At 38.8% G+C, this 23,258-nt stretch overlaps 1 protein-coding gene across 3 annotated transcripts in view; it reads right to left on the reverse strand.

Annotated features, from left to right (window-relative positions):
- Positions 1 to 23,258, reverse strand: part of sdccag8 (SHH signaling and ciliogenesis regulator sdccag8) — a 67,069-nt gene that overhangs the window by 4,417 nt on the left and 39,394 nt on the right. Inside the window, exons 16-18 of one of the 3 annotated variants that reach the window (XR_010804062.1) lie at positions 20,515 to 20,646; positions 18,824 to 18,939; positions 403 to 522 (exon numbers count right to left, since the gene is read on the reverse strand). Coding sequence is in view for 2 of the 3 variants with exons in the window: in XM_066678997.1 (XP_066535094.1) it covers positions 396 to 522; positions 20,515 to 20,646 (259 nt within the window). In the remaining variant the exon portion in view is untranslated. Of the gene's footprint in view, positions 1 to 395; positions 523 to 18,823; positions 18,940 to 19,575; positions 19,797 to 20,514; positions 20,647 to 23,258 lie in introns of those variants that run through there. The other 2 variants (XM_066678997.1, XM_066678998.1) reach the window with 2 other exon arrangements.

A 23,258-nucleotide genomic window follows, 5' to 3' on the forward strand; every position in this document is an offset into this window, starting at 1 on the left:
AAACAATACTCTCTTCCTTCAACATCCACAGCTGAAGTGCCCTTGAGCAAGGCACTTAACCCAAACAATTGTTGTACAATGAGAAAAGAAAAAAAGAAATGTAAGCGCACTTCAGCCTGGAACTATGGACAATAGATTACCTTATTTTGCAAGGTGTTAACATTGTGTTATTAACTTATTCGTTTGAATTGATCTATTATGAAATCGGATTTTATCATTTCACTTTTATATGGATGTATTCTATGGACCATTTCTGGTGGCACAAAGAGACTACTCTACTGGTGGTAAAGGTGACGTGAAGCAAGTCTCCATAGTGCAAAAGCACTGAATGCAGTTATTAAAAGCCTCGCCACACTGAGAGTGAGAGAGTGTAATGCTGGGAGAGAAGTTCTGACCTGAATGCGGAGGTTCTGCATTTCTTCACTAAGGAGCTGCCTCTCCTGTATCAGCTGCTTCTGTCTGCTGAGCAGATCGAGCACCTGCTGAGCACTGCACTGGCAATGCTGGTCCAGCTGCTGCAGTCTGTGTGCACACAAACACACACACACACACACACACACACACACACACACACACACAAACAATACGCACTCACTGCATCACACACACAATGCAGCGTTCACTTATCAACAATTAATTAACATGGATACTCTCTGAGACACTAATGCACTGCGGCACTGTTTACATTCAGTGTGTTTTACCTGTAATCACATCACTCAGTGCTTTACTTTACACTCTGTGCACACACGGCTCACTTATGAATGTAAATCTGTGTAAATGTTTATAGAAATGGATGTCCCTGACAGTGCTTGTGGAGATTGAAATTAAGAAGCTCTTCCTTGTGCATGTCATAATACAGTACTCAGCAAAAGTCAGAGACCACCCATCTCTCATGTATTTCATTTCTATCACAATTCCCTGAATCAAAAAAAGGATTCACTAGAGTCAAAAGGACTTAAGAAATGACAAAAACACTGTCACAGTCATAGCTAAAAAGTCAATCCAGCTAAGATATATAAGATATCCGAGCACTGCTCCTTAGAACTTTGCGAAGAAGCTAGACACTGTCAAGAAGGACAGAAGGGTAAACACGTGAAAATCTTCAAACTCTTACCTCTGAACCGAGTTGTTGACTATGCTCAAACATACTCGTTCTGTCCTTACTGATGTTGTATGGCGCTCTGTATTGTGGAGACATGACATACTTGCATTGATTTTTAAATTTAACTGTATGGTATACCGTCCAATAAAAAAAAGAAAACAACTTGGATGTCTGGCTGAGTTTGGAGGAGGGAAATTTGCGTAGAATTGATTTTTGGCCAAGCCGTCCCTTTAAAGGACAATGATGTGTCCAAACTGTTGGACTCCTGCAGCTACTACTCTTTGCTTCCACTGTGGGCCTGCCCTCAGAGCCCACTTCCCAGCCTGTCCCAGATCCCTCTCCATAGCACTGTGCCAGAGAGAGAGAGAGAGAAGGAGAGGGAGAGGGAAGGCCTCTAGCTGTTGCTGAGGGGGGGAAGACAGATGCCCTGCTCCTGCTGGCTGGGGCCACTGCCGTCTGTGCAGACCCTGTTTTCTCCTCTCTTCTCTCCTATCTCTCTTTCTTTCTCCCTATCCTCTCCCCCACCCTTCCACTTATCCCTCGCTTGCTCCTGTGGGAACTGGAGCAGGCTGCTTAGGCCGGCTGCAATGGGCGGGCGCTCCAAGTTTGGGTCCCTCTCTCTCGACAATGATCTGCCTTTCACTGGAGTTCTTCTCCCTCTTTCTTTTTCTACCCCCCCTCTCTCTTATCCCTGCTTTGTGCTGAAGCTGAAACAGGCTGCTTAGTCTAGCTTCTGTGGGCAACGTAGGCCTCTCTCTCTCTCACTCACTCACTTTCTCTAAACCCTGTTGTCCTCTATTTGTATACTTCTCTATTTATTTCTCACCTGCATTCTTTTCTTTATTTTAATCCTTTCTTTATTTTACTACAACCTCTCTCTTTTTTATTTGTCCTCTTTTCCTCTCTGTTTTTTTTTCATCTGCATTATTTTTCACCGCTCACTCTCACTCTCTCTCTCTCACACACACACACCGTCTCCTGCTGTGAGCTGGACAGAGCTGTTAACAGGACAGTGGTGGGCAGCTTGTCCCAGGCTATGGCCCTGCTGGGTGGGGGGCTGACGCCACTGCTGCTTCCCACCTCTAGAGCCCGGTGCCGGGTAAACTCAGCCTCATGCCTCCATCCCTCCACCCCTCCACCTCCAAACCCACCGTGCACTCTCACTCACCCCTCCACGACTGTCAATTCAGATTCTCCAGCATCAGTAAATGAATCCTACTCTGTCCACATTTAACTTCAACCTTTCCCAAGAAATGTTGAAACTAAAATTCTGTTACATCTACACTCTATTATTTATAACAACACAACATGCTGATTATAAATGTAAATAAAACTTGACCTGGCCTGCTATTTTCTACATAACTCTCTACAACTTTATATATTGAACAGTATTCACTTCTGTGGATGTGTCTCGTTTCTCAAAAAAAAAAAAATAAATAAAAAAAAAATAAAGATTTAAAAAAAAATTGTATTTTGTTTACCAAGACAGGTGGCATGAATGCAAAAAAAATATAGAGGTTTTGAGATAATGGCCATTATTTATTTATTTAGAAAAATGCTACAGCCACGGTTTTATAAGTACACCACCTGGTTTTCCAAAATAGAAAAGAACAAATTCTTGACCCAAGAAGACAATGCAACCATCGTCGTGCTGCATATGGATAAACTGTGGAAATATAAATGTGTGCTCTAGTGTTTGGAACAACAGGTGGCATCTTCACTGTTAATTTCATATATGAAACCTCTAGTACGTCCACAGTTGGTGTTTGGAAACTCAAAGACAAACCTTGAGTTTTGAGATGACGACATTATGTGGTAATAGAAGTTTCCACACTAATCAGGACTGTCATATCTGCACATATCTGGTGTATATATGTATGTTATATCAAACATATATAGCACACATCAAGGCTGTTCAAGGTGCCAAACGCATACTCTGGTTGGGAGGAGGGTAAACACAGTGCACTAACATCCATTAATTGTTAATTGTAATATTTTTGTGAGATGAAAGATTAATATAAACTAGAGCATTTCTTTTTTTTTTTGTAAATTGACAGAAAATGTATTGTCTTCAAAGTTAATACATAGGCAGGCCTTTGGGTGGAATAGGTTGAAAATCACTGTCTTGAATAACTGGATTTATTTACATTTTAGTTCACTGTTTCATAAATGGTTAATTTATGCTTGATTTTTGTTTCTCAGTTGTATTGTAATAACTTGCATATCTACGCTGGGCCACACTTACTGCAGTGAAACCCCTACGGCACATATGCAGTCAGGAACAGCAGCCAAATGCATAGCCTGAGGTCAAGTGAACTAAAACAGTTAAGCAGGTTGTGTAATTCAGCAGCTAATTCCCTCACTCTCTCACACACGGAGGGGAGCAGCACCTTTACATGTCCACCTCTGGAGGCACAAGTAGCCTATTAACCTATTACACAACCACACTGCCCTTAATCTGTAACATCAAACGCTGTACAGGCATCACATGTGCAGTTCAAACTCTTACATACCTCACACAGACAGACAGAGAGATAGAAAGGCACACACACACACACACACACACACACGCTTGGAGAACTGGCATAAAAGCGAACACTGGATGCTGATTCCAGAGAAAGACTCGGAAAAAAAGGGGGCAAACACTTTTTGCTCTGTCTGAAGCTGGACGAGCGACAGGGGTCTGATTAAATTAGAAGGCCATCCAGCAGCTAAGGCAGCAAATCCAATAACCTCCCCCTATTTACTGGCACGCAACTTAATTAGGTTTTTAATACAGCTTAGCGCATGGGGCCGAGTTGAGCTGGACCTGCCTGGCCACTGCTGCCTCTGCCCATTGCTGGTACGAGTGCGAGAGAGAAAGAGAGAGAGAGAGAGAGAGAGAGAGAGTTGGTTTGAGGGGGAAGCTGTGGGGCAGACGCTTCCCCCTCTTACTGCTTCCCCGCTGACCCTGGTGAAAGGACACCATCTGCTGGCTCCCAGGCTAACTGAAGCCAGCACAGCTTCAGCCTCTGTAAAGCCCTTTTCTCTCTCTCTCTCTTTCTCTGAGGGGCCGCATCCCTTCTATAGAATCTTCAGAAGATACAAATTAGTGACAAAAAACCCTAAAATTATACATTTAGAAAATCTCATATACTATTGCATGCAAAGGTTAGAAGAACCCTAATCAATTGACCTTTGATCATTTCTAAGAATAAATAGATCAAGTTAAATCATCCCCTAAAGATTATAATACGGGAATAAAATAAAGCATAATATGTGCCAACAGATCTGCACAGGCCACTATTAGGGTACTTTCTTAAAATCAACTTAAGAATGAAGTATGCAATGTATTTGTTCAATCAATATTTAACAGTCAAATGGACAAGAAAAATATTTTCTGTGATTTCAATGAAGAAAATAAAAAGCTAATTCAATTAAAATGGAACACTCAAACCCCTTTTTTTTTTTTTGTACTGCTTACTGCTCAACAGTGTGTGGTGGCCAGTGTTTGATGCTCCTCTTTGTTATGCCCTACACATCTTCAGTATGAGACACAACCACTATGTGTATGAAGCCACACAGTTGTAACTCTTGTAGAATGAGGCCTGGCACTCTCCTGCTGGAGTAGACATGGAGTTCCTGGGAAAAGATGTCATCTTGATGGCTGTACGTATCCCTCAAGAATCCCAGCATAAGCCTGGGCACAAACAATACCTTCATATATCCGCAGATCACCATCACTGTGAGCACTGAAACACACACTATGTGAGATGTACTGCTAAGAGTGTGGATGATCCTTTTAATCTTTAGCACATAAAATCAGACAATAAAAACAAGTTGAAGTCTGGACTCGTCTGACCACAGCACTGGTTTCCACTGTCTCAGATGTGTCTGAGACGTTTTGGGCAGGCTTTTCTGCCCAAAAATATGGTTTCCTCTTTGCATTAATGCATGCTTTCCCATGACTCCCTGATCTTTTCATGATATTACAAACTGTACATGGTTAGGGCTTAAAGTCTTTGCATTACTGAATTGAAACATTTTTATAAAATCCTCTCACAAATTTGAGCAGTTTTAGAGTGTGTTACTGCCATCAGATTCTAAATTTGTTTACAAACCACAATCAATACGTTTAGTGAAAACATAAAAAATCTTTATTTGTATATAAAATTTCAAGATATATTTTTTTAAATCATATACTTAAGATTCTTTTCTTTTTTTGCATTTTACAAAATGTCCCAGATTTTTTAGATATGTAACTTTAGAATTGTTCCAGTATGTTAAGACCAGCAAATAAACAGTAAATGTCCATTAAAATGTGCAGAATGTTGTTGTCTGTAGAGGACATGTACAGTTCTATTGAGAAAAATCAACTAAATATAAATATAATGAACGAATAATTACACCAATTTTGCACTTGATGTGTTTGCACAACTTCGGAAAATATTTCCCATAAATTAACATTTTTTCAGTATGTACTGTGCCTACACTGTTTCAAATGCAGCTTTTCTTTTGAGGAAGCTTGCTTTTGGATTTGAGAATAATTTGCTGGGATAGTTAACATTCCACTGCATTCCTTTCCTTACTCCGCAAATTCAGATGTCAGATGTTTAAATGTTTTTGATCCACAGAGAAAAATCAGTTATTGTGTTGAAAGTATGGCTTCTTGATAGCAACATATCCTTCAGACTCATAGCTTTAAGCTGTTTGCTACAACTTAAATAATTTATACTGGACAGATGGAAACATTCAAAGAGCTCCATCTAATCTTATCCCTGTCCTCAGGTGGAACTTGTGACATAAAATGTGTATTTACTGTAACAATATGGCCACCAGAAGGACAGCAATTATAAAAAAATGTTTAGTTAAGTGATTAAGGTGTCCCCTTCTTTTTCAAGAGGATATAAAGCTGAGATGTTTAAGTCCTCTGTCATTTTCACAGAGACTTAGGAATAGACTTTAGGAATATTTCAGAGCACCGTGGAGCACAAGCCTTCTAAAATGGGTCTGGAAACTAATATTTTAACAGTTAGACTCCCTACTGTGAGTGGTTATATTTGGAATTATTATTTAGGTAAGAACAAGAATTAAACCTATGTATGATCAAGCTGATTTTTAAAAAACGATGTCATTGGTGTAGTTTCTGACTGTATTTGAAGATTTCACCTGCTCATCCCACAGACAGACAGACAGCCAGAGAGAGAGAGAGAGAGAGAGAGAGAGAGCGAGAGACAGACAGAGAGACAGAGATTTCACAGTGGAGAGCCCTAGCCCAAAGCCTAAGCGTACTTTTCCAGCTGATGTGGGTTGTATACAGGTGGCGAGGGAGACTGTGGGGTTCTCTTGGTTTGTATAGTAAAATGCTGAGTGCTGCTGCTCTCTGAGTATGTGTGTTTGTGTGTGTGCGTGCGTGCGTGCATGTGGTTGTGTGTGTGTGTGCGTGTGTGTGTGTATGGCCTGCAGCTATGCTGGCCTGTCGCTGTGCAGGGAAGCTGGAGCTGCAGAAGCAGGAGCACGCTGGGCCTGTGCACACTTTGCTGTGGCTCCAGGATGTGTGGTTTTGTTCGGTGATGTTTTGGTGCTAAGCATCTGTTTACCCTTGCCCATGTGAAATAGGAAGCAGCAGAGAGGCTCTGAATTACACTGCCTGCATGCATGAGTGAATCAAACATACAGCATTATGCATCTCAGCTTGTACCACTTAGACCATGGAGACTCATACAGGGAGCAAACACATCACAAACAGCAACAGGAGCCCATTCACAGTGACAAACCAGAGGTGGCTCATAACTACTCCCATTTACATCTCGTCTGTGTAGATGCAGAGCTTGTGTTTATTTTTGTTTATCTTGCGGTCTAATAACTACAGACAGGCTTGTATATTTTATGTTGCCAAATATTAATCTGCTGCATTCATTTGGAATGGAACAGACTGTATTTTTACTATTATTTTGCAAATTTTGCGAGTGAGTGAGATCCTCAGTAAAGAATGCTTAAGATTATCATAATTACTAATCTTAAAAACAGTATGTGTTTTAATATTCACAGGAAGGCACTTTGCACAATTCATTACATTAATTAAATATGAAAATGTACAATCGTATATGGGAACACTTGCCTGCTGCATCTGGACTCACTGGCATTTTTATGCATTATCATCAATATTATTAAGTGTACACATGTGGCAAAACCTCATTCTGCACTGTAACATGTACTGCTAAATTCATTCATTCGTTCATTGTCTGTAACCGCCTATCAAATTCAGGCTCAAGGTGGGTACGGAGCCTACCCGGAATCACTGGGCACAAGGCAGGAACACACTCTGGAGGGGATGCCAGTCCTTCAAAATGCGAAACACACACACACACACACACACATTCACTCACACCTATGGACACTTTTGAGTCGCCAATCCACCTACCAACGTGTGTTTTTGGACTGTGGGAAGAAAATGGAGCACTCTGAGGAAACCCACGCGGACACGGGGAGAACACACCAAACTCCTTACGGACAGTCACCCGGAGCGGGATTGAACCCACAACTTCTAGGTCCCTGGAGCTATGTGACTGCGACACTATCTGCTGCACCAATGTGTCGTCCTTGTTCTAAATGTAATGATAAAATATAATTCATAAAATTGTTGGACTTCTCTATGTGAGATTTCTAGGTGTTGATATGTCAATATGATGGATCACTTTCAGCTAATCCACCAATAACCCAGTAAATATACAATACTGTGCAAAGGTTTTAGGCACAAGTGATTATGAGATTTAAAAAGCTATTTATCTGAGTGGCAAATGTTTATTTGCTAAAAAACAAACAAACAACAAATAATGCACAACATTAAAATAAAACCAATTAACATTGTTCCAATAAGTGTGATATTCTCTGTGTTAATGTGTGGGATTAACATTTTCCTCCTCGTGGCATATTCGCCTCATCCATATTATTTGAGGTTATCATCCAATACCAAGATTTACCGGTTAATAAATAATGATTTTAAATAATGTTGATTTAACAAATTCATGCAAATCAAGGAGAATCTGAACAAAACTGTTCTTCAAACTCACTCACACCTACTACTGTATAGAAAATATAATTATCTTATATTTCTTGTTTTACATCATTTTTTTTTTGCATATACTATGATTGTATATCTTTATACAAGCACCACACTTACAGAGAAGGCATTAGTTTAAATATATATTATTATCTTTGATGCCTAAGAGTTGCACGGTACTGTATATTCTTAAAAAAGTATATTTAGCAACCAGTGATCATCTGTGCACATTACAGTTGGCCCACTGCACTAACTACTGTTAACAATTAGTAGTTTAAAAATATGTAATACACCCACAGTCATTCTAGTGACAGCAGTACTGTCAGTTTCGGGTGGGGGTTGCTGTAAGAGAGGCTTGGAGGCAGGATCATTTCTATAGAATGTGTGCAGGATATCTTGGCTTGCCAGAGGCCGACCGGCTGCAGCTGCTCGGCCCAATCCCTCTAAGCCCCACAATGCCCCCTCCTAGTGCGGCTGGGCCAGAAATGGCACTGCCACACACATTAAAGTGGACACAACAGGGTCTACAGCTCACGCCCCCAACCTGTTACAGGGGACAGTACAGTGTGCACTGCTGCATGGGGCCTTCCGAGTCTCTATCCAGCCGGTGTTTTCAATCATCTCAAAAGATGGACTTGGCAAGTAGAGTGAATTTGATAATCTTGTTGTAGATGTAGAATTTTCATAAAAACAATACTGTCACTGTGAATGTATAGCTGAGCTGAGACATCCTAGCAATTTTGCATTTCAACGCAGAGCTCCAGAATATGCCATTTACATAAATCTAAAGATATCCTTGAGTGTACAGCTCCATCTGTGTTTATGAAAATTGGCTTCTTTTCCACCCGAGCGGGTAAGAGCCAGGGTTGGAGAATGCAGGAAAACAGGAATGCAGAGGCAGCTCAGAGAGGGAGCTGAGGAGATATCAGGGCCAGTGGCTGTTTGCATAAGCACATTTTGGCCTTAAGTTTTAATTCACACATCCCTTTAAGCTCACGATGAGCTTACGACTCAGCTGTGAATACACCTTCATAAGAGCAAAGTTTCCTTAAAAAGGTACAGCATACATTTTTCAGGACCTCTAAGGAGTTCTTGGTCATTCAGAATGATCTCATGTTGAAAAAAAAGGCGCACTATAGGAAAACTTGCTGAGATTTTCTTTACAATGGTACAGAAAGGAACAAGAGATTAAAATATGGACTGGGTGTGATTTTGCCACACAACCCTCTGATGGATTTAAAACATGTTAGAAGCCAAATTCTTATGTCAAAATTCACAATTTTTGTAATCCCCTCAAATTTATATTGAGATAAATATTTAACCAGCTTTACATAGGTGCCCACTGATGAATCTCTACATGGCCATCAGTTCGCCTCCCATGGGAACCAGGCTGATAGGTATGAGTCAGACTGACCAAAGCCAGATGGATTGACCCACAATGGTCATGCTTTTTCCCAAAAGAATACTGCCTCATCAGACAGCCATCCACAAGCCTGGATTTACACTGTCAAATAATGTACATTAATGATGAAAGCAAGAAAGTTGGCAAACTTGAACAAAATCTGGCAACTGCTCCAACTTAGAGATCAACCTTTTCTTTTCAGATGTATATCCTTGGGCAATGTACAGAACACATATTCACATCTGCCAAAAACAAACAGTAAACATCAGACTCACAACTAATATATGTGCCAATTGGTTATAAGTATCAGCCCAGTTTAAACATTAGAAAACTGTTATATATTCTTAATATATATTTGAATGCTTTGAACAGGAAAACATTCATTCATTATTTACTTCTTTACACAACACAACTTTCAACATCTTCTTGAACTAATTAACTAATTCTCTTTCAGTAACAGACTGCTGTGTGTAGGTGCGTAACTATATATTCAATACCATCTGCCCAACAGCAAACCCACGTTAAACCATTTTACCATGATCAGCTGTTATTTTCGTGAAAGCTTGCACAAAGGAACTTTTAAAGGAGCATGGTGAGCACTTTTTGGCCTCATAAACAAGGGCCTAGTGCTGGTGTAAGAGCGTGTGGATGCGCTGCGTAACATTTTACAGCTTGCCTTGGGATGTGGCGAGTGCACAAGCAGAAGCAGGACAGCCAGCGCTGCACAGCGCTTGTCCAGCCGGCCACAGAGACGCACCCCCTGGCAGCATGGGACAGCTGCTCCACATGGGGTTGCAGAGAGTGAGAGAGAGAGAGAGTGAGAGAGGCGCTGTGGACAGGCCCAATGCTGCCCCCTAGCTCTACACAGGTTATTTACAAAACTGAAGCCATATCGCAAATAAGTTTGACACCTTCAGTCCTTTGGAGTCTGCAGGTCAGGAAAACAGAAGAGGCCTCAGAGGTTAGAGAGTGCAGGAGGGTTAGGTCACTAAATCAAAAACACTGACACAGTCAAATGGGCAGGAAGGATGCAGGACAATTTGCCTAAAGTTTGCTAAGAAAAAAGATTCAGCACTAAATATCATTAGAAATTTTAAAACATTGTAAAGTTTTCTAGGTTTAAACTTACACTTAAAAATAGTTCATAGTCCATAATTAAGCTTTAGTTAATGGTCTGAACACAATATTTTGCTTTAAAAAACAGGGATGCACTGCCTTTTTTTTAAACCAGAATTCTGATCTTTTTTGAAGATGTATGTGTGTGCGGATAAATAAATATTTACATAGGAAAAAAGAGATGATTTGCTATTGTGCACCCCTATGCCAACAAATGATCTTAGATGCTATGAGACAACAGAAAATTTCATGAGTACTCATTTAAAAATAAACATTTAATGTATTAGATATACTACTGTGTGCAAAAGTTTGGGTAAAATTACATGTTTTTCTGGTTTGTTCACATGATTGTTTTATATTCTAAATCAAAATAAAATATAATAATACATTTGTCTCATTTTCAAATTTGTCTCTTTAAAGAACGTACGCTGACATATTCGTTAAATACACAAAATGATTCTTCTATGGCATCAATATAGAGAGGTCTTTATGACAGCCCTCAATTTAATAGTTTACATTTAAATTGTAAACTAATTTACATTTAACAGTATCTGTTGACGTGAGGTGCAGGTATCTACTGATTATAGGATTGGAAGATGTAAAAGTTTGTTACTTAGAAAGTAATACTGTGAAATCAGGCTAAAACCAGGAAAGACTTAAAAGGTATAGACTGAATGATGTACAGGTCTGAGTTGTCTGTCTCACAAAAAATTGCTACTTCAAAGTTTTTGAAGCCAAATGTAATTTTTCCACAGCACACTTCAGTGAAAATATATAGTACAGAGATCTCCTGCAGATAGCAGCACGATCGTCATACAGAGGGATGCAAAACAACCGCTGACGAGTATAAGCCACATCACACATGCTGCATCTTATCCTCTCCTTGCCAACTTAATTTGCAAGTGAAAAGTTTACTGAGCCTTCTTGCTCTTGGCGGAATGGTAGGAAAGGCTGTGTGTGTGTGTGTATGTGTGTGAGTGTGTGTGTTTGTGCCTGTATTCTCTTTTTCCCTCTTAACTGTGCGCACACACACGCGCTGTAAGGGGCTAAGGGGGGCGGGGTTGGGGGGGGGGGGTGGCAGGGAACCAGATGAAGCAGCTTTCGCCTGGGGCCCTGCCGTCTCCCCGGCAGTGGCACGCCTGTTCCCTGCACCAACGCAGCCGCACATTTGTTCCATTACACCATCTCTATCTCCTCCAGTAGAGCTGCATGATACAGACATAAAGGGCCATGTCCGATAAAGCTGTTGGATCTCACCTGATTTGAGAAGCTATAAATTTTGGTTCAAAAGTGTCTCTCAGGGTATGTTAACTACAGACCCAATTTAGGCAAATAAGCATATAACAACAAACATAACATTTACAAAAGCAAAATTAACTGCTGTTCAACAAAAGTTCAATAATCCAAAGCTAGTAAGGTGAAAAAAGCAAAAATATTTTCAGTTCTAAGACAATGCTTCTAAGGCAAAGACATAGCTGCAATTCTTCATTTTTATACCTAAACCAATAAAAATATAATCACAGCTAGACATTTGTTGCATTTTCAGTTTTTGAACTAACTTAAAAATATCAGTTTCATGAATGTTTTATCAGTAGTGTAACCAGTAGTTACGGTCAAAACTACTTTTCCCATTCTTTGAACTTCCTTTTAAAGTTTAAAAGTTTAGAGTGTTTTTCTTTCTTCTTCTATTTTAGATCTATGCATTTTTGCTACCAACAGTAACAAAAATATACCTCCTTAAAAACAGTAGATTTTCTGACTGCAGTTCCATTCAAGTGAGAATAATCATCTTGAAGTAATTTAGAGATTAGTATCTAATGAGTAGTTTTGGAGCTCTGAGTGTTTTAAAACTGTCCATTTAGCTGAATGTTATTCGCTATTCACACCAGACAGCAGGGTTCAAACCCCACTCAGGAAAGCACTTGTTGAGCTTTTAATGCTGTGTTTCACCCACACAATTACATAACCCTGGTTCTCTGGTGTTGTGCTTGTTGCTTGTTCCATTGCAGACTGTAACCTTACGTTTAGTGCAGGAACTCATGTGGAAATAACACTACAAATATGATTTATCATGTCATATTCTCCAATCTATTCAGCAATGCTCCAGCTACAGCAGCACATGGCCCCCCATCCTGGCTCTCCACAACACACTCATCCAGACGCCACGACCATCTTTCTTGATGCCACCATATGGCTCGTGGAAGCCTGTAGATTTAACCACACATCTGCGTATACATTACCACACTCCTTTAAGGGACGGGAGTGTGTTTGCGTCTGTTAGCGTGTGTGTGTATATGGTACGCTGATGAGACAGGGTGATAATTGGTAAAGGAGCATGTTGGCAGATGTGGTGTGTGTGTGTGTGTGTGTGTGTGTGTGTGTGTGTGTGTGTGGTTGGTTGGTTGTGTGCTACTTGTGTGCACAGGGACTGAAAGCTACGTGGGTGAGATATGTAAAAGAGTGAATTGCCAAAAATCCATTAATTTCCATCTTCCCCAACTTTATCACTCATAGGCAGAAAATTAGAGAGACTCTTTAGGAAGCCAATTCTTAAACGTGTAAGGATATGTTCCTTTTGCATTTCTAAGTATATTCACAATAGAAAATATCACTGCACTCTACCAGAGGTAAAAATAAAATAGACTGACATATGTACTTGCCATGAAAACGAGAGGCGTACCAAACAATTCCACTATATTTAAAAAAATAAATACTCTGACTGAGCAGAACCAAGATCAAACACATCTCACTTCTTTAAAAATCTGCAGGTGTGAACATTAAGTACATCATATAACATTGTCAGAATAAGTCAGAGATTCTCCCTTCATTCAACAAATTTATTGACAGCAAAGGACACCGAAGCCTCAGTATTTTTTGCAGGGATTTTCTCCATGCCTTCTCCAAGTCCTAGATGTTGTTTGCATTTCCTGTTTGTCACAACCAAAATAATGCCAAGCATGTTGAATGAGGCTGAGGTCTGGGCCCTAGGGTGGCAGGTCCACTGTTCTAACAACACCAGCAACACTGTTCCCTGTAAAGGCTTCTTGGCCGCATGATCTCTTTTTAGACCCATAGTGTTCACTGTTGAAGTGTAAGGAGGGAAAATAATCTGAAGCAAGGGTGGAGCTTGTTTTTTTTTTACTTCTCAAAGATGGACGTTTGTAGATGATCGTGCGTGTTTGTGAGGATTCCCGTTATCTGAATATATCTTTCTATATTTGCTCAACTCCAGTTTTGGAAACTCTCAGTTATTTTTATCTAAGCTTTCTTAGAATTATATCTTTAAAAAAATTACTTGAGCAACAGGAGTAGCATCTGACATTTTTACAGACCAGTACTGTATGACGAATGGCTGAATGCTCACATTTATTTACCTGGATACTGCAAAATATATGGCAAAGATTAATAGATGAAAAAATGTGCTCCCATGAGCTGACAGCTGGAGAATAAGAAGTCAGAAAATAGCTTACCATGGTGCTCAGAGGAAAGTTAAAATTATTTAAAACATTTTGCAAAATGTTATACATCATTAATTTATAACACTTTTAATCATTTATTATTACTGATGCAATGCAGTATGATATTCTAGTGTCACTGCATACCAGATTAGAAAAGACATGTTACTGATAGACTTAAAAAAATAATAATATCACTGAAACATTATTTCTACTAAAAACAGGTGAATGGTGCTTGTGGTGAGACGGCTGTTCTATTTTGATTATTGTGGTTGATAGATTTCTGTATCCACTTGTACCCAGAAAATGCCAACTGTCATAGAATAAAGTGAGCTGGTGCCCAGAATGTGTTTCTGAAATAAATATAGAATGATACGCATATGTGTTATTGATGTCCTCTATAAAGGCTTTGCTATTACACACACACAAGAAGAACCATTGGCCAACACGCAGAGCCTTTCATATTTCACAGGCTTGGGTTTCTATGCTATCCCAACCCAATCTCCGGGCAAAAAAAAAAAAAAAAAAGAAAACGTAAATACCACGAGGGAAATAAATAAATAACATGCAGGAGTGAAACATTGTGTGCCGAAAACCCCTGTGTTGCTTGGCGTTGGCTCTCGAATGGTAAAAATAAATCAAGCTGATTTTCCAAATGTTGCATGTGTGCCATGCTGTTGCGGCTCTTCGCAGCACAGATTGTGTGCCCGTTCAAGAATATCTGAGGTGGGGCCCTGACTATTTGCATGTATGCCGGAGCCATTTGCACCAGCTTATTAACACGAACACCTTAACCCACGGGCAGCAGGGAGAAGTACCCTACAGAGCACCAGACCCCCACCACGCTGAGCAAGCAGGAGGCACCAGACCTCTCACTCAACACGGCCTCCAGATCCACTTCTACACATCTCTGCAATCATGTATCCCAACATTCCAAACATGGAGACAAGCACTCGCTTACATTCAAAGGCATGAAGAAGGCTAAGTTACACTAAGAGAAAAGAAGTTACAGCTACTAAGATAAAGTACTTGCTACAAGACAGTTGTGAAATACTTTGGTGCATCATCAGCTGGTCTAAAAGTGTATTTGTAAAAATAAACTTTATAACGTTACTTATGTTATTTACATAAGTATTTTAAATTACTCCATGACTAAGTTAATTAATATTAACATTAATATAAAAAATATGTAGTTTTTCATTTACTTTGATCATTCATTGGATCAGTAATCGGTTCTGCTTTGCTCTTTCGTTTAGGTTTCATTTAGGTCATTAAGCTTTTAAACAAATCTTGCATTTTGTTGAATCTAAGGATTTATAGAATTTTTTAAGTGTTCTCCAGACAAAGTACATAATTCAAAAGAAATATCATGTTTTAATACCATTTTAATACCTATAATAAAAACATGATTAGATTTCTGATGAAACCTCAGCTATAAAGCCTGTATAACAGGTCATTAACATCAGTAAAACCAGTAATCCAGTTTACAGCATATCCATAAATATCCTATTGTTGATGCAGAGTGCAGGTAAATTCCACCTGGAACTGGTGGCACAGAGCATGAGTTAATTGTGACAGTGGGGATAAATAAGACTTTAGTCACCAGGGAGCACAAAGTGTTACTGATATAATCAGGTGTTTAGTGTGTATGTTGTAGAGCATAAAATCCTCACAGAACTGAGCAGACATTAAACATGGCAGTAGGGTTAGATTATGCCTCAGTCACCACGTAGGCATTATGTGGATTTTACAAAAATTTGTAAATGTGTAAACCCAATGATTAAATACAAGTTATTAGTCCATTTATCGTGAATAATTTAATCTGTTCTTTGTGTTTTTTTGGCTCTTGTGTTGACCAGAAAAACATGAGCCCACATTTGAAGTCTTTTCTCTCAAGCTTTTTCCTGCCACACGTTGCCTTGGCTAGGACTTGGAATTACAACAAAAGAGGTAAAACCAATTTTGAGTACCAGCTCCATAATTATCACCTCCATTCAAAAACATGATATTTTCTTCAGGCTTTTATCATAGCAGTCCTTTTTTAACATTAGTTAATTAATGTTAAGGTTGCCTTGTTTTTTCATTTTACATCATACAGATACAGCACCCACTGAAAACCAGAGTGGATGGTCATAATGTCGTTCTGAAATGTGTTGTGATGTCAATAATGTGTATATACAGAGACTGTTTTGTATCAAATATGAATGTTGAAGCAGCCTATTGGCTGTTTAGTCAGTTCTGTCACTGGCATCAAACTCATTCTTGTTAACCTCTTCTGATCTATGTGACATGCTGTGACTAAAAATGGCTGGGATTTCAGACCCTCCCCCCCCAAAAAAAACAAAAACTAGACACTCTAAATATTGACCCTGCCCTCTTGTGGTCACATCCAGGGACTATTACAATAGCTTAATATGCCCCGCAATAAACCAAATGTATCTTTAACACCACTCAAAATTAATAACCTCTACAGCCCCCACACCCTCCAGTTCTTCAAGACTGATCACATCATTTTATTCTTTAGAGAATTAAGACTGAAACTTTGAACTTCATGGAAATCTATACTTATCGGTTGTACTGACTGCTGACACTCAGTTTGAACTGATAGATTATTTCACTCCATATGCCAACAGGTGACCTAGGATTGTTGAAGAGACTGAGGTAGCTGTATCTTGTTAAATTTCGTTGCTAATGCATGTGCACATGAAATTATATAAAAAGTAAACTGAAAAATTAAATAACCTCCAAAATGTCATGCTTTTCAAATAAAGCATGGTACAGTTTAAATTAATGAATTTTCAATTAATATTTAGCATTAAAAAATCTAAAATATGCAATAAGGTTTACAAAAGCCATATTTAGGGGTTTTTCCCCATAGGCTCAATTGGGTAGATGCATTATGATATTCTGGTGTGTATTTTCTCTAGAGGACATGACATTTTTTTTTATTTGACCCACAAACATGTACTTTTACCAAGAGTGCCTAAAATCTGCCTGAGGTATCTGTTTCTATCCTTGTATAAAATGAATGTATGTGTGTGTTATCTGCAACAGCTGATTACATGAATTAACATATGTTAATATGGGTTGTGGGCAACGACGTACAAACGCCAATCAGTCTTTCCAAGATTCTGATCATGCTTATATAAAACTCATCGAGGAGAGAGACACAACCTAATATGAAACCAGACATTCTCGAAACAGCTATGAAAATTATGCAATTTATTCATACAGACACTATTTTTAGGAACAGTAATTTTTAATCGTGCCAAGACTGTTGATAGTTGCTAAGTTTTCAAAGAGGATTAGGTGTTCATAGTTCTGTTCAGTATGTATGACATTGCCTTATTCTGAGTAACATGTATTTTAAAGTCCTCCTCTGGTCATTCATTAAACCCCTAAGAACTCAATGACAGATTTAGAAGTTATTCCCAATACAAAAAATTCCCTAATGCTTTAAAAATGCCTTAGATGTAACACACCCTGTTACCACCCTTCACCTGCAGCTTTTAAACCCTGCCCCTCAAGCTGAGAGGATTGATTCCTTAGATTTGTAACACAAAAAATCCTGGCCAACTTCTAGCATATAATCAACAGTACACTGACATATTAACAAGGTTAAACACTTGATTTTCACTGGAGGGGGCTTTTAAATGATGTTTACTCTGACTGACAACTTCATTCTAAATAAAAATCAACTAAAGACTTGCTGGGTTTCTAAGTACTTAAATAAAATCAGGCATTTTATCCTACCACTGTAATCCATCAGTTAATCAAGTCATTGATAAAAGAGTAAACATGTCTATTACAAGACAAATTTGCTAAACTGAAGTGAAACAAACTACACAAACCGTCAGTTACGAATACCCCAAAAAGCAATGCAGTTGTATGATACAAACATTATAATTTATTATAGTATTTTATAGGTAAGAGGTGAAGCACTACTGTAAGGGACTGCCTGCCTGCCTTTAAAGCCAAGCAAACACTGCAAATCTAAATTCTTTATGATGTAAGCCAGAATGCTTAAGTAAAACATGTGTGAATGTCTTTAAACTATTTTTTTTCCCACTTACACTCACTCACTCCCTCTCTCTCGTTTTTTTTATTTTAGTATTTATTTATTCATCCATGTTTTGCTGAGTGCTGGGTTAAGGCAGTGGGTGTTGAACAATATGTAGGGTTATGCTGAAAGCAGACGGATGTTGTGCTCCCAGCAGAAGCTGAGCTCGGGCTGGAGTTGCCGTGGATACACCCACGCTCCTTCACTCGCCCACGTGCTGACTCGGACCGTGTGCCAGACGCCCCTGTTGCCCCGCATTACGAGGCCACGTGTGCCCCAGTGTCCAGACCCACTGCATCACATTCACACTGCTGCATGCCACTCTCTTAGAAAACACTTCATATGCTTCACTTTCATCATTAAGGACAAGAAATTTTGTACACACAGGTATGAAACTGAGAAATATTCAGCCATGTCATACTACTCAGTGTTGATTTGAATATTATTGACTTCTTAAGAAAAGGTTTTACCGGCACCATTATTTTGGTTGAAAAAAAATGTTTTCATATATGTTATATATCTTCTTTATATGTTGTAATATACGATATAAGATAAGCCCATATGGTTTGAACCTGTGGTACTTAAATACATCATTCTCAGTTTAATCACAAACATTTTTTATAAAATTCTAAGGATGATTCCTCACCATTTGCTGTTTGTATGCATGCTCAAGAGCAATCTAACGTGTCAGTAAATGGGGTTCCGGTATGCTAGGCTTTCACTCTGTCTCTCCGCTCATGGCAGAGAAAATGCATCTGGAGTCTGGGGACAACAGAGAGGACTACAAACATTTAAAAACACAAACAGAGATAAGGATATTGGTCTATTGCTGTTCCATATGTGGATAATGTTGACTTATAATTGCTGATTTGGATTACTTAGGCTGGAATGCTACAAAACTAAACAATTCGAATTACAAATAAGTTTCTGTGGTAATTCAAAGAGTGAACAAATCTAAGTTAAATATCAGCTGCGTAAAAAGAAATCAACTGTGTAAAAAGAAAAACAACAGTGTTTTTTCTCATCAAACATACCATTCCACCATAAAGAGACAGAGCTTCTCAACATAAACAAACCAGAGTGCAGTATTTCCCCACAATCGTAGATGTCCCCTTTAAACCTAGCTATATTTTTAAAATTTTGAAATCTTCTATCCCTTTATAAAAGATGAGCACTGGACAATAACTGTAAGCACTGTGCATCATTGAGGAGACATTTTGAAATGGGTAAACTAACACTGACACACATAGAACATCAATGTAAATGGGGTATCACTTATGTTTATTAATAGTTATTAATTATATTGTTAATACATTAATAGTCTTTAACAGTCAATTGTAACACACAGATCGAAAGGGCAACAGTGACCTATTGTTTGCCAAAGAGTGAACCCACATCCATTTACATGTTAAAACTCTTGCTTACTTTGTCTTCTCAATCAGTCAGCATTAAGCCTGTTGGCTTCATCACATATTTGTTAATAGGTTTAAGCATTTAATGAATTAACTTCCAACAGAGTGTCTTTTCATACAGTAATTATAATGTGGTTTACCTTGACTAAATTCACATTTTCAGGACTTAGTTTATTCTTTGCCTTGGTAAGTTATCTTACACTTTACCTATTACACACACACACACACACACACGCACACAAAAAAAAAAAAAAAAGTCAATGTCACACTTTCTATCTCTGTGTTACAAATTGTTATTAATGACTTTTAAGGTGTTTACACCCTAATTAATAGCCATGTAACAAACAGGTTTTAAATATTTTATAAACCTTTTTAAGTGTAGTCTTATTTTAAACTGGTACTGTAATTGGTTATGTGTATATTTCTGAGGTTAATGCTCTTTTTCAAATAGTAGATTTATGTTTCATTTTCTAAGATGGATCAGAATAATTTGCGCACTACTGAACATCCAAAAATATAGAACTATAAAATCAAATTATGAAAGTTGAACAGGAGATTAAAATAGCCGCATTTGACTCTGAATTAAAAAAAATAAATCCTATAATAGAAGCTAAGAGTATAACTCAGACCACACCACAGCAGGCAAATTTTGATACAGGTCCAATCTTATTAATATCACATCAGATAAAGAACTGCTTACTAGGCCTAAAATTCATTTCAGACACATATAAATGTATGATGCATTCTGATATTGTGTCTGCATTTGAATGCCAGGTTGAAATTGATTTTCTCCACATGTAACTATCGACTGACGCTGTTCTATATGGAACTGACCCTCTCTTTCTGAGACAAATTTTTTTAAAAGAGGTAAGTTTGTTTGTGTGTGTGTGTGTGTGTGTGTGTGTGTGTGTGTGTGTGTGTGTACCTATGTTTCATGCGCTGGTGCATTCTCCCATGCTGTATGCACTGCTCCTCCATTTCTTGACAGCGACCTCGAAGCTTCTCCACACTGTCCTGCAGGTGCTCATTCTCCAGAGACAGCTGTTCCAACTCTGCCCTGCACAAGCATGCGCACACATACACAAACACCGCACATTACTTCAAACACTGCAGGTTATTTTGAGATTACTTCATTCAGCATCAGGACCCCACTAACTGGTGTCAGCAAACTATAAAACTGCTGTTTTAATTTTATTCCTGAAACCCTTCAAATATCTATGTAAAGACAAACTCAAAGCATAATGACAAAACCAAAAACAGACATACACTGCTTCTAAAATAAACAAATTAACAATAGACCTATGCTAATTCTGAAGTACGTTCTTGTTCATTGTACCAATCATTTTAATATAATTTGTGACTCTGTGAGCAGGTGTGTTCGCACTGTGTCTGTGTGGGTTTCCTTTATGTGCTCCGGACTCCCCTCACTGTCCAAAAACACATGTTAGTAGATGAACTGGCTGTGTAAAACTGTCCACAGGTTTGAGTGGGTGAGTGAATGAGGAGTGTGTGATGCCCTGTGATGGAGTGGTACCATCTACATGGTGTATTCCTGCCTTGTGTCCAATGAATCAATTGTATGTGTCTGAAGTTTAGTTTGTCTGTAAATGTTTATTCACAGTTTGAATTACCATAGAAACTCTTTTGGTACATGAGTTGTTTAGTTTTGTAACATTTTTTGTGTCTGTGTTTGCTTTAACGTGGTTAGTGCCCTCCCAAATTTATCCTCATCTCAGTTCATTCTTTTCAATGTTTCAATGTTCTTTCTGTTGTTTAAAAAAACCTCCAGATGCTATTTTGTCTGCCATGAACAGAGAGAGAGAGGAGAGAGAGAGAGAGAGAGAGAGAGAGAGAGAGAGAGAGAGAGAGAAAGCCTAGCGTACTGGACCTAGATAATTTTTTTATTACCCTTTTACCGACACTGGGGCTTCGTAAACACATTAGACAAGTTTTGAGCATGCAAACAGATGAGAGAGCTAGCAAATGGTGAGAAAACATAGCCAGAATTTTATTAAAAGGGTTTTTTTTTAATATATCATGAACATTGACTTTAATGAGAACTAAGGTACACCCATTTAGATGCATAAACATCTACTGCAAATTTGTCAGAATGGTTAGAAATGTGGATGCAAACACAGATGACTCTTGAAGATTCTACAGTTTATGTTAATAGGCTTAGGAGGTGGGACCTCAAAGAGTCAGTCCTGAATGAGATAAATGCCAGTTAGAACTGAATTATCTATTAGAAATATCTACAATTAAGAAACCAATGCTGTGTGATTGGGGTGGAAACATGAAAATCTGTAGTGCTGGGCCAGTTTATAACTTCTGATGCAGCAGAGTGATATCAGTGAGTGATTTCCTGAATGTTCTCAGTAATAGAGGGCTGCAAGCAGAGCAGACTGGACTTTTGTATACTGTTGGGAAAGTAAGCAAGATGTCCTACGATATGTGATTTGAGAGTCCTCTATGTATTGGGTGATTTAAATAACAATAACATAGGGTCCACTTTTGATTCCTTAAAGAACTTTTTCGTAAATGTCTGTTTTCATTGAGGCCTTAACCGAAACCAGTCAACAGCTTCTTAGTAAATCAACAGATGTCTTGGCAGGTGTCAAATTGTAATGCTTGCAATTACAAATTGTAATTTAAATACAAAACTGTTCACAAATAAAAAAAAATAAACAAGTATCAAATTTTAAAAGAAAGTAAGGACTATTTAGTTGTATACAGTATGATTATGGTTATTTTCTCCCTGGGGGGGGGGTTAAGATAACTTTATTGTAGGCCAAAAAAAACAATCTTAGGCTGCAGAATTTGCAGAGTTTTGCAGGAACTCTACCTGTGACTTTGGTGACTGTGGACATTTGTGCAGACTAAATTATTCTTCATGTTTGCTATGACAAAGAGTGAGGTCAATAAGGCAATATTATCTCTAGCTCAGTGTCATAAAATACAACCTTCTGAGGGTGTCATCTTGCTATCTGCCACCATGAAAAGCTCAATGATGAAGGAAGAAGAGTGTATTCATCATATTGTTTCATCTCAAAGTTTTTTGTTTTGATGTAGAACACTTGCTAGATTATGCCTATTATCAAAGAAATAAATATAGGAATATAGAAGATATACCTGAGAGTCTTCCTCACTGTTTTCGTGAGTTGTCAGTAGAAAAAGGGGGATGGGGAAGAGGACAGGGGAACAGCAGTGGTCTGTACCTTCCCAAAGCTGGGCCGGCTGAATGTGGCAGATTGCAGGCTGCGATGTGAGTAATGCGCTTTATGCTGTTTTAACAGCTGACTACCCCAGAGGCCTGAGGTGAGAGGCGCATGTGATGGGCACAGAGCAGCGCCAGGACACAGGACAGGCTGCCATGTGCCAGTGTACAGTGACAGATCCCTGACTGGGGCGAGGGCTGGAGCAGGAGGGCATGGACAGGATGCCACGCTCTGGATAACAAACTGCACAAGGCTCTGCTGTGCTATATATTATCCACACATTCTGCTATGCCATATGAAGCCTCTAAGGATGGCACGAGTCAACATGAGCATTAAATAGGGTAGGAAAAAATCACCTAGGTGGCCAACTTTGAGCTAGTACTGGGTAAAAGATTATCTATAATAGTAAACTAATGTAGTTGTAAAAAACAGTAGTGGTTTCAGCAGTACTGAC

The sequence above is a fragment of the Hoplias malabaricus genome, chromosome 8 (genome assembly GCF_029633855.1).
Source record: "Hoplias malabaricus isolate fHopMal1 chromosome 8, fHopMal1.hap1, whole genome shotgun sequence".
In the NCBI taxonomy this organism is placed as follows: domain Eukaryota; kingdom Metazoa; phylum Chordata; class Actinopteri; order Characiformes; family Erythrinidae; genus Hoplias; species Hoplias malabaricus.